The sequence below is a fragment of the Protomyctophum parallelum genome, assembly GCF_964188405.1.
Source record: "Protomyctophum parallelum genome assembly, chromosome: 7".
NCBI classification, from domain to species: domain Eukaryota; kingdom Metazoa; phylum Chordata; class Actinopteri; order Myctophiformes; family Myctophidae; genus Protomyctophum; species Protomyctophum parallelum.
The window spans coordinates 43993377-44010491 of NC_139705.1; the positions used below are offsets into that span (position 1 = coordinate 43993377).

The 17115-nt window shown below is 40.5% G+C and overlaps 1 protein-coding gene across 1 annotated transcript in view; it reads right to left on the reverse strand.

The window, feature by feature from the left end:
* Positions 1–3404, reverse strand: part of LOC310862327 (cadherin-4-like) — a 243801-nt gene extending 240397 nt beyond the window's left edge. The window contains exons 1-2 of the mRNA XM_083770178.1: positions 3297–3404; positions 1824–1938 (exon numbers count right to left, since the gene is read on the reverse strand). Of these exons, the coding sequence (XP_083626304.1) occupies positions 1824–1938; positions 3297–3353 (172 nt within the window). The 5' untranslated portion in view covers positions 3354–3404. The remainder of the gene's footprint in view (positions 1–1823; positions 1939–3296) is intronic.
* Between the last annotated feature and the right edge of the window lie 13711 nt (positions 3405–17115).

Here is a 17115-nt window from a genome sequence, read left to right on the forward strand (position 1 = left end):
AAACAATGTTCAGTACAAAACAAAAAGTTAATGCTTTAAAACAGAAAACTAATTTACCCTTTTCTTTGTGGCAGAGACTTTGTGGCCTTGATAACACTATTTTTGCCAGGGAATTCTTCAAAATAAAGGCGCTAGAGTGCCAGCAGATATGGCAGATTTTACTCTGAAAAGCCCTGCCTTCCGTTCCCTCCCAAAACCGGGAGGCTTGATATTCCGTTCTTACCTCACGCTGATTCAACTACAGTTTCTCTAGAAGCGTTTATATTCCAAACCAGATGCATGCGGAAGTCAGAAATGAAGACCATGAAGGTCAAAACAATAGATTTCGAGTTACGAGCCATTCTAATGGAGCCGTAAACAAGGAAGTGAACAGCAGCAGACCAACCAACTATATATATATATATATATATATATATATATATATCAATAAAAAAGACCTAAGGACACATACACTTTGCAAAATAAATTAAGGGATCTTTATATAGACAACATATTGTGTAGCTTCAGTGAACTGTGTGAAAAGTTTAACCACCCAAATTCTCTGGTCCAGATCTGGTCCAATCTCCATGACTAGGAAGGGTCTAATTAAAAAGTTTACACTTCAATTTCTAATCATACATAAAAATAAAAATAAAGGATTGGGAACACGAACTTGGTAATGTTATAGATGATGAAGTCTGGGGTGATGCTTTAATGAGAGTGAATGATAGTACATCATGCGCTAGGCTGAACGAAAATGTAAATTTAAAGTTGTGCACTGCATTCATTTCACTAATTTCAAACTTTCTAAAATATACCCCAGCATCACAGATTCCTGTAATTAATAGATGTTATAAATGTCTTCAGCGAACATGACACACATATTTTGGTCATGTCCTCGCTTACAAGGCTACTGGACTGCTATTTTTCTAAAGCTTGGAACATGCTATAGAGCCGTCACAGTGTGCAGTCAGAGACGGCGTTGTTTGGTGTTTTATTAGATCACCAATTTATTGGAAGGGGTATAAAGTAGAGTCTTGCCTTTGCATCTTTATTAGCAAGAAGAAGCATATTATTGGAGTGGAAATCAACACTGGCCCCAAAAGCATCTGCATAGGCTTCTGCATGTTTTGTATTCTTCGTCACAATTTGGAGAAAATAATTTTCAATTTGAGAGGATCATCAGGAACTTTTGATCAGTTATGGGGTCCAATGATTAAACATATACCAGTAACTAAATTAAAGACGCTACAGGACAATAAACAACTACCACCATTGACACGTTGACAAGCTCTAGGTTCAGGCGCGTATAACTACTGTGACGCATGACGGAGCCCGGTGGCTGTTGCTAGCACACATGTGCCCCGCCCCCCCAACAGCTCTGGTGGAGGGAGCGTAGGCTAGATAAGTGAGAAGGGTGAAGGGGGCTCCCCCGACCTGAGCGATCTTGCAGAGCTGTGGCTGCTGGTGCTCTGTTCACAATCGTTGAAGTCCAAACATCCGTCCTGGAAAAAAAGTAATCTCTATATTTCCAAGACGCAGATGTCTACAACGCAAGCATCCGATTCCTTAAGCATCTGTCCCTATTTATTGATCTTGTGCTGTAATTATATACCAAAGAACTCATTCCTTTCACATAGTGGAGCCCGGGGTTCTGCCTCTGAAAAGTGAGTTGACCTCACCAGGCACAGCATGAACAGAAATCATACCATTATAACGATTTCTTTTCATTGCCGTTAATGTAGGCAGCTCACATACGTGCACAGCCGCACACACACGCCTAATTTCAATCTCCCTGGTGATAGTTGAGGAGGGCTGCATGACGCCCTCGTTAAAGACCTTACCTTTGAGGATGATCTTCTGGCCTTGCACTACATCCCTCGATATGAGCAGAGAGTAGAAACTCTGAGAGAAGCCGGGGCGGCAGGGAACCTTGGAAGTCCGCTTTTCGTCAGTCGCCTGAGAGAAGAAAAACACATTGTTGAGGCAAATTTAAACTCCGGTTTCCTAGATGGAAATTCCTATGATGGAATTTAAATTAATCTTTAGGCCTACATAAAACAGCAATTCCATTGATTTGTAGTTCCACTGTGGCCTAAGACTTATATAAACCGTATAGAGAAAGCAGTGTTCAACACAGCACTTTTCAGAAAAAATAATATTATATTCCTTATGACATTGATAATCTGTGAATGATTTGTCACTGTATGCAATTACGTGGAATACTGTAGGGCTACATGACACTGTATTTAATGAAAGTGCAGTCACACAGAAACAGAAACACATGATTGAGGCTAAAATGGACAGTAGAGATGTTTGATTTGAGTTGGTGTGATTTAGTCACTCAAAGTAGACAAAGGTCAGGGTAAAATTGTATAAGCTTATGCACAGTTTGCACACATGCATAATATATGAAATGCATCCATTTTCTAAATTGCATATCATGCAGAATTTCTCACTATACTGAGTCTGACGGGGAACCTGTCTGCCATAGCCATACCTGCAGCGAATTCATAACTCAATAAGAGACTAGAGGTAGGATGGCATCGATCTGTGTGTGTGTGTGTGTGTGTGTGTGTGTGTGTGTGTGTGTGTGTGTGTGTGTGTGTGTGTGTGTGTGTGTGTGTGTGTGTGTGTGTGTGTGTGTGTGTACCTGCGCGAAAGTGTCTATAAAAAATGAAATCACTCCACTACAACCAAAAGCTGCTAAAGGGACAATCATCAAAGTTCTTCTTACACAATGTCAATGATTGAAATGATAATAGGCTAATGCTGGTTATTAACTAGCTCAGGCTACCGCCCTGTGTATTCCGTGTCTGACTGACTGTCTATGAACATTATGGTCACTCAGAAATAACAGCTTGGCATAGCCAGTTTACAAGTTTAAGAACTGATATGTTTTCTTAGGTTTTGTATCAGGGAGGGAGAAGAAGTGAATAACAATAAGTGAATCTTGTTATATCGAAATGTTCTGCATATATAGCCTATAAGCCTATTATATGGTATTCTACTATTCTACTGATAAAACAGTAGGCTACAGCCCACATTCTATTGCTTTGCTTGGAGTTGGAACATTGATTAAAATAATAGCTGCACGGAAAAAGCTCTAAATCCGGACGCATTTTTACAAAGAACAAAAACTGTATTGCGTTATGCAGTTATAGTTCACATTTGATAAATCCATTGTTAAACGACACGTTGGTCGGCTGGCTTAAGTGGCTTTCGCTTTAGTGCATGCATGTAGGCTACCACACAGCCACTGCATCACTATCCATAACTCTTCCACAATCTAATAGCTAAAACATTCCAAATCTCACCCTGTTCGTGCCCACAAGAAGGGCTGCTGTCAGCAATAGAGCGAAGTCACTTCTCATCGTTGAAACGAGCGAGGGCTGCTTGTATAGGCACAAAAAGAGGTTCGGGACGTATTTCTTCTCCAGTTATAATTGTGAAAATTCCCCCCCTTGGTTGCTCCTTATGTCCCCTTGAGCTCCACGAGAGTGATGCGGTTCTTTCACAAGTAAAAGCTTGTCAGTTCCCCCACTCTCTCTCTCTCTCTCTCTCTCTCTCTCTCATCTGCAGGTGAGCGCTCAGCTCAGCACCAAAGCGCAGCCAGCGTCACTCTCCAAGACCTCCTATTACCCTGCGCTGCGCTGGCAGTGGAGAATAACCCCCCACACCACACGCATTAATACATTTAAAGAAACACAAGTAGCGCCTTAGAATGACTGCTAAAAGTTGTAGACTATTCCAGCGAAATATAGTTTACACCCCAGCCTACCCACAATTGCTACTGTCTGCATTGCGGAACCATTGATATTGTATACTATCTATGTAGCAGGCAATTTGCAATAAACTTACTTATCTATTAGCCTATGGAACTCTGGAATTATAGTTGTCATTCAATTGGTAGGCTATGAACAGCGTGACCGTGACATAGCTACAAGGCTAATGTCACTGGCACAACATTAGCCTATCCTATACCCCTAAAAACGTGCCGTGCCAGTAGCCTACACAAATATTTGATGAGATACAGAGATAAGTCAGCTAAAACGAACCATGTGCTGTAATGACTGAGTGAATGAGTAGGCAACCTAGCCCGTCATTGGTAACACCTGTGTTTACCCTATATGGCCTGGCGGTATATCACATATTAAGCAAAAACCACCAAAGAAAAAAAAGCAAATAATGTTGAAATGAAAGGAGGAAGGTAGGAACCTTTTATTCACCTCTTCTTTTCCTTTTGGAACCACTAAGGTGAGGTCCATCGCTGTCGCTGTCAAGACTAGCCAGAGCGTCGCAGTCCCTCCCCCTTTCAGAACAACGAGTGGCCCAAGAGTGGCCCAGGAAATGGTTCTCCATTCATTTTCACACGATTCCTAAATTATTTATTTAAAGACGGTTACGCCGCGGACAAAGCCAACTCGGATCAATGAACACAATGTTTTGGGCCAAACAAATAATTAGAAAGTAGAAAAACGGCAGAAAAAACACTTTTTGTTGTTTTTCTTCTTATAAATGATTTTATGTAGGCTAATCCACAACGTTTTTTGGTTTTGGTTTTCCTTTTTTCATCACAGATCTGCATGTCCCCCTTTCCACGTGAATACATGTGGATCAGCTGGTATGTATGAGGTCTACGTTTTTATGTAGGCCTATGTGGTTTTTTATAATTGACAATGCACATGCCCGGGAGTGTAGCCTTGTTTATGTTCTGCCCTATCAACCCTATTCCCTCAGCCCTATGCAAGTTTTATGACAATAATCCTCCCATATGTTTTGAATTAGAACATTTGGTCCAATTAAGGATGACACGAAAGGCCATGGTGCCACCAAAATCAGTAGGGTCCATCCATCCTCTGGGGAGCATGAATGTCCTCAGCAAATACCATGGCAATCCAGCAAGTAGTGTTGGAAGGACGGACAGAAAGATGAAGACAGGAGACAATGAGAAGGTCCTTATGCTCTGTGGAGAATGAGATTGTCTTTTACAGCACAAATGCCTCGTAATGGGCAATTTGAATGTAATTGAACTATAAAAACTAAAAGCATACTCAAACACAGACGTGCATGCATTTGAATGTACACCTATACACATGCAAACGCAAACACCCACACACATTTCATCGCATATGCTATATCCACTAAATAGCCCACTTTCAAGCAAGAAATGGTCACCACAGATGCATGGAGATATGGCACAATCTGTCAGCAGAAGTTGCAGAAGATGGCAGCATGGGGAAGCTTTATTTTTGTGCAAACAGCTTATCTGCCAAACCCCCATAGAGGCCTGCCGCTGCACTGCGTACAGGAGGGTAGTGCATTGTCATCTCAAATTATTCAAAAAATACTTAAACTCAAACCCACGGAGCAGTATACTGCCAGACAGGATGAGCCTAAGGATAGTAAAAGACAGTCTTGCAGATTAGATGCATTGTTTTTTGTCGACACTAAGCATATATTCTTAGGGAACCTGGAATGCCAGGATTGTACCATAAATTTAAATATGTTGATCTCTTCCTTTTTCTATTATTCTCTGTCCCACAACCCCCACCTGTCTTTCCCTAGCCTGGAACTGACTGATTAAGCTACATTTTGGTTTACGCCCCTTCATATTTTAGTTGGCACTCATTTTTTGAGCATGCCGCATTAACACAACAGTGAGACAGTGAGTTAGACTCTAACTATCTCTCTCTAACTGTTAGAGAGAGATACAGAGTTGATGACAACACCAGTTTCTCCAAGCTCAAACTGAATGAAGAAATTTAGCGCTGCATTTTTAAAGGCTGATGTGCTCACCACTTTATACAACCTGGGGCAAACCAACTCCAGTGTTCAAGACAGTTCTTTCATTTTCCATTTCATATATCTGGCGCTTTCATTTTCCATTTCATATATCTGGCGCTCACAGGTCTCAACCCGGTCAATAATGATCTGTCCCCGTCAAGGCTGATGAAAAAGATGACACATCCTTGGAAAACTGGACTGTAACTAAAGAGGAGGCTATGAGACCGATCCGTTCCTCCAGCGCTGTGCAGCCACCAGGGTTTCCTCCCCCTGGACCCAGCGTCCTGTGGTGTCATACAGGCTTGACACAGGAGGCTCGGCGCTTCAAGAGGTGATGACAGATTCAGAGCCTCGTCGACAGTTTTGGAACAATAACCCAGGCGGTGATCAGGGGATTTTTTTCAGATGGGACACGATTGTTTGTTGTCCCATCTTTGATGGAGACAGCTGCATAAGCTCAGCCAGAGACAAACAATTGGAAAGCAAAACTGGCCATCTTGAAAATGTACTTCCTGTATCTGTGTTCATGGGGTCTGGTAACCTCGCATCACCAGGCTTTCCACCTCGGAGGAAAGCCTGAGGTAGGTGTGAGTCTCTTGATTCCAATGGAGAAGTGAATGGGATGGGGAAGAGTCCATTGTGTAGCAAAGCTTTAGTAGTGGCAAAGCTTTGGATGGTGTATTTTCCTAAACAATATGTGGCGCAACAGCAATGCCATTGGACCTTGTGACTTTCCAAAGAGTACAGTAAAAAGCCAGGCCCTCCTCTTCCACACATCCCATATTCCATTCTGTTTCACTGGAATTAAAAAACAATCACACCCGTGTGAAGTGAGGGGAGATCTTATTATCATACATCATCTCATTCCGGCCAATCAGATTTTTTTTGTCCCCACCTTCGTCTTCAATGTTTGTGTTACGCAATGTTTGTGTTTACACGAACACTCAAAATTGTCCATTCATTGTCAATGGGATTTAATGTTTGTGTAGGACGAAGTTTGTGTTAGCTGGACATATAGGAAGGGCTGTCGCCCCTCAAAAACTATCGTGAATATAAACTGACAATGTAGTACAGCGGGAAACACCAACACAGGCGTGTATTCCAGCATGCAGCAGACATGACGTATGACATATAGTGTACAATGCATGATGTATGAACTATGATGTACAATGTAAGACATGATGTATGACATATAAAGTATGATGTATGACATGACGACAGATGATGTACAGTATGACATTATGATGTAGCGTTCTCCATGCGTTTCACACAGAGAGGCAGAAGGGGGACGTTCAAATCATTTTTGTGAGTTTTAAGTGTCACCGTCAGGAACGTGGAGAAGAAGAGCCTTAGGCTATAGAACCCTTTGATCACAGAAAATGTTTCTCTTTTCCTCCCTCGTTTCCTCATCCCTCCTTCTTTTCCTTCCCTCTCACGCATGCAAATACACACAGCGAAGACGGAATCAAGATTGACGGGTCAGAGTAGCCATTGTGTTTCTACTATGCTCCAGCCAATCCCAGTCCTCCAGCTCAAGACAGCCCCAGCACTCCCCAGCACCAATCACACCCTGCAGATAGGGAGCATTAATAATTCACTCAGTAACATCCAAATCATGCCAGCACACACACTCACACTCACACACACACACACACACACACACACACACACACACACACACACACACAGTATAGACATAAATGCATCAAATATAGCCAAACCACAAACAAACAGACAAAGACAGAGAGGGCAGACATGGATATGTGCAGACTGCATTCACATTTCTGAGCTCAGCTATTCATGACGTTTAAATTGTTTGATGTTACTGCGGCTCGTTCCCTGAAATGACTTCCCCAGATATTTGGCCTGAGAAGTACACTTCATGTCTTTTCCAGTGTGTAGTGAAGTGGCTATACATTGCCACAGGGCCATTATTCCATTCAATTCTCAATTAATTTGCCCGATAACAATGATGGGTTGTAGATCAGTTTAAGGCCATATCAATTATTAAACTATTCCCAGTGAAGGAGTCCTCATTCCATTTGAAACGAGGCAGACTTATATTATTGGCTCCAAGGCTTTGGTCATCTGAAGCATGTAGCATGACCTCCTGTGGCTGCCTGGACTGCAGTGAAACCATTTCTAACAGGGACATGGCAGGGGGACAACCATTTGACCCTTACTTTCTCTTCACGAAGTTCACAGGCCAAACGGTTAATGCATTGGCCTGGGTAACAGCAGAGGGACAGTCATATACCTTGCTTCATGCAAGCAATGACAATAAAGATCTATCTATAAAATGGTGCATGTAGTGATCAATGTACTGTAACTCATGGCAGAGCAGCTCTCTGCTTGTGGTATAATACTGCAGGACCACAAAAACAACATTTGTGGGATTATTTGGAAGGGCAGGGCTGTGCAAAGACAAGTGGTTTACTGTACACCCCCACCCCACGCACACGCAAAAACGATAGAAAACAAAAGGCACCTTGTAAGTGAATACAAACTAATAATGTTATTAAATGTATTACTGTGCATACGTGTTGTTACATGCATACCGGTATTTGTATTTTTACTTTGCATGTTGTCGTGCAAAGATTTTGAGTTGATCATGCCAGTTCCTTTGTTTCTGGCTAAAACCAGACTTGATCAATCCTTTGAAACTATTCAAATGAATGAAAAACGTTGCTTCCTCCTAATATAAAGACAATCAGACACTGGGCACTGGTTGGCTCCCATGTTTGCATGTGCACATGCCACTTCTGCATCACATCTGTGCATTATACAACCATACACCGCAGTATGTGCAGGAGAATGCACGTGCAGACTGTGTGAAGTATTGCACACACACACACACAGTCACACACACACACACAGGTGCGCCCACGCACAGTTTATCTAATCCATAGATTCAGCTCTATCAGTGAATAGACCTACAGTACAGCAGATTTTCTCATTTATCCAGGCTGCTCCCTCTGGATGTGCAAAGCACCTTATGAACATATGGCAGTCAGCAGACACTGCAGCCCTCAAAGCCACCATAGCTCAGTACCACAAACACACACACACACACACACACACGCGCATGCACGCACGCACGCACACACACACACACACACAAAGCCTTTTAGCTCTGCTGTGTGTGGCTGCGGCTCCCTGAACATTTCAACCATCTTCTGACCTGTGAAGCAGTGATTCATCAACCCTCACCAAGAGGCTTTTCACACAGCTAAATGAAAAGCATGCAATACTGACCTGTACACATGGGACTGGAGCACAACATACTGTAAATGGAGCAAAACATCCTATATAATGTTGCAGGGTTGCAACATTTAATTGAACTTATCAACTTAACATATTGTTAAGAAAAACAAAGAATTGATTTGAATAAAATCAATTACAAATAATAACAACATAAAGCAGACCTACAAGCTCAAAAAGCATCACTATGCAAGGGCAGTTTCATCAGTTGACCCGATGAAGATGTATTGAGATCGAAACGTCACGTTATTTGCCTGCACCCTGTAATTAAAAAGGCTTTAATCGTCCGAGTGTTATTGTATTAAGAATACTAGAATATTGTAATCTTGCTTACAGATCACAGGGCTCAGGTGTCCCCAAACAAGGCCTCACCACAACAAGACCATACTTTATTTGTCGCCTTAACTCAACCTTTGGAACCAAACAAGTCTCGCCGGCTGAGGCACTCCATCAAACAACAGAATGAAAAATTACTTCCTCTATCTTACCCAAGATGAAAAGATTAAAATTTCAAAGACCAAATACAATGGAAAAAATATAAGCAGGAATCAGAATCAGCTTTATGGTTTATAAGTATTGGATTTTTTTAAATCATATTGGAGACCATTGTTGTCTCTTGCAACGAGATTGTGGGAGACAATCTATGGAAATCAATGCTGGATGGTCTGGAGACTCCAGACTATTCATAGTATCCACACATCACACTGCTACAGTATAGGGCAGCCCTGGGAAAAATATGAGTTTATTCAAAAGACATGACCTTTTTGTTTGAGAGATGAGTTCCTAAATTGAACATAAATTGAATTATACAGGTCTGTCATGTGATAATTTCTGAACAGTCACAATTTGATGGACCAAAATGACAAGACAGACATGAACAATATCCATTTATGTCACTACTACATTTCATTATGTCAAACTGTTCTAACATTGCATGACTAATGCAACCATTACTTACTGTCTGTTGGCTTGAAAGGGCAAATGGTTCAATTCAATCTCCATTCCACTAAAAGATAAATCAGAGGAAATTACAGTTAAATTAGCATTTTGATGCATGGGATTGATTTTGTATTTTAGATTATTTTGACTCCTAGATTATTTAGGGCAAGGGAAGTAAAAAGATAGTATACCATCCAAAATGTTATTAAAGTTAGTGGGTTTATGTGTGGACATGCACCCATGTGTGTGTAACAGTGTATGTCTACAAAATATGTATTTGTGTGGGTACTGTATGTGTGTCTGCATGTGCATGCATGTATACCGTATGTGCGTCTCAGTGATATATTGCTTGAGGCATCTCTCTGCTTTCCTGTAACACAAGTTGTGTTATGAATAAATGGAAAGTAGTTTTTTCAAATTAGGCATGAGCTTTGCTTATTGCGTTTTAATATTGAGTAGCTCATGAATAAAACATGAATCATCCGTTCAATAGCGTTCTTTCATAATGGCATCTTTATGGTTTGTGTTTACAGTCTGTGTATCAGGCGGATGAGTAATGAGGCAACATTTAGGCATTTATGCAGGTTTTTGTTAGGCTGAGGTGATACAAGTAGTTGAACTCACCTCCAAAAAAACATGGGAATGAACAATGATCCCCAGACTTGAAAGGAAATCTACACGCAGAGATATATCCTATCTTATTGTACCCTTTGATGCTTCCAATCTGGACTGACTACCAGTACCATGTACCGGTATTCACTGTCTGCCTTTGAAAGCTGTTTTCACTTGTAATTCCATCCACATATTCAGAGAGATTCTTACAGAAATTGTATTTATGAAAATGACATTGGGTATGTGATTTCCTTCTGACCAGTGGACAAAATGTTCCTGGTCTGGTTTGTGTCATGACTCCTACCTGAAAAGTAGAACTAATTCTTAATGGATTATTTTATTTTTTACCAGTGCACGGTGCAGTATTCCTTTGTTGTGGATTATGATCTCCAAAAGGAAACAAAGGCATTTTGAATTGACTCAATTCCAGCTCTCTGATATCATTCTGGCAAGAAACGGTTACAAATTATACAAAGACGTTTTATAAAAGCTCTAATGATTTAGCATCACTTCATTCTATTGCTAAACTTACTCCCACGTTATAACAATTAAATTAGCATTCAGTGCGTGCGTGTGTGCGTGCGTGCGTGTGTGCGTGTGTGTGTGAACAAGACAGTTATAGGCCGGTTTGTGGGTGGGATATTTATCTTTGAAGCCTGTTAGCTTTGTGATGTGCTTCAAACACTTCTTTACCTTCTTCTTTTCCAACATCAGGCTTTCCAATTTTAGCTCACCCTTATCCTCTTGCCAAACACATATTGCCTACAGTCCTAGGCACCTTAAAGGGTCACGAAACTCCACGGTTTTGAGTCTTCCTCTCCACCTTACCATTTAAAATAAGACACACTACTTAAAACAAGACCAATAGAGGTCCTGCTACTCCTTACACAACATTTATTTTAAGAAAAATAAACGAACACAGCCGTGGCTAAATCGAAAATATCGTGATCAAAATACCCCAAGTGCTACCCAAGTGCCATACTCACTAAACATAAAGGAATCATGTTTGACTGTTTCTGAACCCTTTAAGACCAACATCTTTTTTACTGTGTAGTAGACGAGGGGTATAAAGGCACAATTACGCTATCGCATCCGGCTATAGCACATACAGCATTGGATGGATCTAATGAACATGTTTGAAGTGATCTCTCTCTCCCATACTGACGTCACGTGCACTCAGTGCATGTAAGTGAAGGAGCCGGACAGTTATAGACTGCAGAAGAGTTTTCTGACCCATTGACCCTCAAGAATGGTCAGTATGGTACTGACTGAGTATATCAAATCCTGCTCATGGTGGTACTGTAGAAGTGTGTGCACAAATGTACACACTCTTACTGGGAACTGCCCAATTCCAGGCACCTGCACTGGCCTTCATGTTCATATACAGTACAAGGAAATATACATTCTATTGACTCGTTTCCCTACAGACTCAGTGACTCAGTCCCATGGGAAACCCTTGTACCATAAAGACTTGATTCCATTTCAGCTGGATTAAGTGTCATCGCCACAGATCACACCCTGACTTTGGATATATGTCATAATGGTTGAATGTTCCACTCAGTCATAAAAGCATTCATTCACAATTCCTTGACCATCAATTGGAAATATGACATTCACTGTACAATAAATGTAATTATTGCAGATTGTGTGTTATGTGAAATCTAAAGCCATGATAAGTGCATGCGTATACACCTTTCCCAAAATGAACTTCTCAAAATGACAACCTCATGATGTCTGATGAGGGGGTCTTGGCCACATCGCTAAAAGACCAGCTCCCGACGCTCTGACCTGAGCGTCCCAGGCGATCCCAGGCAGGCACTACAACAAGAAGCTCAGGGGTTACCCAGACCAGCAATCGAACCCCTGCCGCTTGCCGCCTGCCACGCAACCTCTCTCCCTCAGAAGACAGACGACCCCAGTCTGCCTCTCTCTCAAAGCGCTCAACAAACCAACTCTCAGGAAAGTGATGCATTACATCAAGTTTCTAAGTTCATGGCAAAGAACATTATCTATCATATAGATATTTCATTATCATTGGATTTGTTTCTTGAATTCTATTTGAACCTGTATTAACCCTTGTTTAAGAATTCATTTTATTATTGTTCTACTGAATTTGTCTATAAGCTTAGGTGTGGAAATAAATTGATTCATTTTGAAAAACAAGTCTATTATTTGCTCAAGAAGTTGAACTTACTGGTTTTTGACACATGCAAAGTAAGAAAGGCTATGTAATGGAAAAGATCTCTTACCTTCAGATTCCATAGATTTATTAATTATTTTATAATCTTTTAATTATTATTATTATTATTATTTGGTTTAACTTAACTCCTTTGTGGCCAAGGCTACGTCAAGCCCATAGACTGCCATGTTAATTGACGTAGTAAATCAACAAATCCCTCCAAGCCAATGACGTTATCTGCGTAGTAGACGTACTGCCCTGTCAGTACGTCTTTTTATAACAAAATATTGCAATTGTTTGACATTTTTTTAATTATTTTTATGTAATCTACCAAAAAACGGCCGAAACCCGCGCGATCGTGCACTATCGTGCACGCGTCTCTATGTGATCCGCGGCAAAAAATGTGATATTTTGGGATGTTCCTGGCCGTTTTTAAGCTTAATCTGACTAAGTTATGACAAAGCTAATGTTAGTTTAGCAATCCGGACGGCCAAGCTATAAGCTAGGGGTCAAATTAGCTTCCTTTGTTTACCTCGTTTGACAGGAAGTGATTTAGCCAGATTTAACACTTTTGTCAAAATCAGAATAATGGAACGTTCCTGCCATCAGGTGGAACTTCTGGGTATTACTTTGAAATCGAAAGTAAAACTTGATGTATTGTATTTAGATCGCTGATCCCTCTTATTGCATTAAAATGACGAATTAAGAAATGGGGCATTGGCCAGCATTGGCCAGATTTGGCGACTTTTTGAATGGCAATCGAAAAATGTGAGATATGACCACAATGTCACGAAATGTCTCATTTTATAGCTCCAAGTCACTACTTTACAATGAAAAAATAATTATGATTATAGCTTGTTCCATCGTTTACTTATAAGCTTTTTAGTAGACCTTGGTTTCAGTGATAAGTCAAACCAAGGTGTACTAAAGTGCTTATAAGTAAACGAAGGAACATGCTAGGAACATATTTTGTTTTTCGGTGTAAACTAGAGATGTGCAGCTTTAAAATGAGATATTTCGTGACATTGTGGTCATATCGCACATTATTCTATTGTCATTCAAAAAGTCAGCCAAAGCTGGCCTAAGGCACAATAAGATGTTATTAAGGTTGGCAACTTGGCCATTAGTGGGTTAAGGGTTAAATACAAATCAAGCTGGTGCTTATTCATAAACTCATTTCACTGCTGCCCCTTCTAAAATTCAGATTGATTTTGACTCTTAATTTTTGAACTTATAATTTATATTTTTGAATAATTAATTCATAATTATGAATTACACTGATATAAAGTCTACAGGATTAAATATATAACACTAACACTTTACAACTGTAATTATATATATATATATATATATATATATATATATATATAATTTTCATAACAATACAATAATCATCTAATCATAATAACTTCTGTTTTTAAGTGGTTGTTATGTTGAGTGAATAGTTTGCCAATTAAGTGCAAGCTAAACTTCCTTCTCCTCTCGTCTGCCTTTCCCTGCCTTACTGTAGGTCTCTCTAACTCGCAGTCCTATAACTGAGGACACAAACTGTAAAAAGATAGTTGGTACCTGACTCCTACAGTACAGTATGTTTCCAACATGGTGCATTGTCTGTGCAGCTTCCTGTCACCTCGGTCCTCTCATCTCTGTGGATGAAACCAAACAAACATACTGTCACACCCTGAGCTACCAGGGCCATGAAGAGACCAATATGGAAATGTCAGAGTTCCGCTTAAAGTGGCCCTGCGTGACAGTCGGTTACTCCGTTCCCCTTGTAATTACAGCATCTTGGTTGGGAGCATTAAATATTCATATTCCATCGGCTGGGAGTTGCTCTGCTGTTCCTCCGGCAGGTCACCTCACAGAGCATGTGAGAAATGGAACCACATGCCTTTGTTAACTTCTGTCTAGGCTGCCTAACAATATTTTGTGTCTAAGTAAGTAAAGACTGCATGCCTATTGTTATGGGAGTGAATATTCAGAAATTGGGGGGTGGGGGGGGGGGGGGGGGGTACTGATGTCCCCCTCCCACATCTGACTGACACGCCGCACCTTCATTGGTGTAGCTTCAGCTTGGTGTACTGGAGGTTTTGATTTTGACTTGATGGGAGTGGAGATGGGAGTGTTTGTTAATAACACTATAAAGCTGTGATCCTTTTGAGGATTATAAAGAAACTCAATGAGTACTGACAATCACCAATATTACTATGGATTAAGTTTGAGAATTTACTGAAGCAGTGCTCCCAGTTGAGTTAAGTCTGCATGAGGGAAGTGCATTTATGGGTCAACTACAACTTTAATTACTCCTGCTTCAAAATCCGACTGAGGCCACATTAAAGTGGATAGTTTGAAACTTTCCGGAAAATGTACATTTTGGAGAAGGCTGCTATATGAATTTGTGGTTTTGAAATTTGTGTTTCAACTGGCTTGAGGGTAAGTAAGAAAATTACAATTTTCATCGAATAGTCTATCTACCGCTCAACCAAAAGGGAATACCTATCTTAGGTATGAGCTTCAGCAGGGCATACTCTGCTACAACAAAACATGACATGTATTTTCTTAACAAAGAAAAAGGTTGGAAGATATGTAATTTATTAAAGTTCCGAGAAGTCCATCACACCAGTTCACAAGTACAAAACATGTATGTGTGAATAGCAGAATCTATTGTGTGCAATATATTTTTGAGTGGTGCCAAACCCCTCCAATGAGTGAGACCGAGTGTGTATGTCTGTCTGTTTGTAGTACGACCCACTGACCCCTGCAGCTGATTGAGGTCGCGTTCGGGTCACATTGTTGAGCAGCATTCACACTGAGCACTATAACTATAACTGCGGCCAGCCAGCAGTGTTGTTTTATTAAGCAGAGATTCTGCTTAATTTAAAACTGCAGATATATGACACCTAAAGTGAACTGGAGGTACAGTAGTGTTCAGTGCAATATGCTTTTCCTTGGTGGGTTTTAAAGTAGATAATAAAAATACACTTTATTTTTCCACTTTGGAGTGTAATGAGTCTACAGTTTCTTTCAGCATACTGCACACTTTTTAGATGATTGCTATTCTTGGAAGTTAACTAAAACTTTACTGAAGTAATCAAGTGTTTTCCCTCCTCTTGAGTAGAATGATAATTGCGGCCATCCATGGGCCGTTGGGAAATGAGCAGAAACCCATAGACTGGAGCAGCAATCATTGAGAGCCCCTCCCTGAGGAAGCGTCGCTCCGCAGCCTGTAATAAATTGGCTGTTTACGTTACAGGAAATTAACCCATTCTGACCTGAGATCAGATTCATACGAGGTTTCCGCCGGACACACACTGGTCTGATGAACCCATTCTGACCTGAGATCAGATTCTAAAAATGTCAGTCGTTCTTCGATTTTTTTCAAAAATAGCAGACCTACAAGCTCGTATCGCGCCACTCGGTGGCGCGATATGAGCTTGTAGATCTGCTATTTTTAAATAGCTAAAGCATAACATGATGCTGACACCAAAAGGGGTGCCCGGTCAGAATGGGTTAAAGGACCACTTCACCACTTTTCAACCTATCTTCATATAATTGGTTCTCACTAATGATAAAATACCACCATTTTTTTCTACTCGGTCTGTGTCTCATAGGAGGGCTTTGGGCTGTTCAGAAACCCGTCCACCAAGATATTTTATTATCATGCAGAATGATGGCTTACATTTTCGCATTGCAACTTTTCAGGAATAGAAAGCCTGCGGTTTCTATTAGCTTGGATTCCCCATCGATGATGTCACTGGTGGACAGGTTTCTGAACTTCCCACAGCTCTCCTATGAGACACAGACTGAGTAGAAAGAACTGGTAGCATTTTATCATGAACATTAGTGAGGACCAATTATAATAAGGTAGGTTGAAAAGTGGTGAAGTGGTCCTTTAATGTGACATTTGCTCTCTTATCCTAATCCTCATTAATGGCGTTCTCCCACGCCAATCAAATCTCACAGAAACACTTTAGACTCACCGCTGTGCCTATATATATATATATATATATATATATATATATATGAGGCATACAATGGTCGCGCTGCTCATTCAACAGTCTAATTGTCTCTATTAACCCTTTACTGTACATAATTTATTTTTGATTATGTCATTAAATGTTCTGATGAATTGAATATGAAGGACCCCAATGAAAACAAGTCATATGCTTTCTTGGGTTTTAAATCCTCCTAGCAGAGGATTTTCTGTAAACTGTTAAGTATTCAATCAATCAATCAGTCAATCAATCAATTCTACTTAAAGGTATATTCAGTGATTTCACTTAATTCAAATATCACTTATTTTTTTGTTTTGTTGTGATAATCCTCCCTACTATAGAGTGTGCTGGCCATATAAGGAG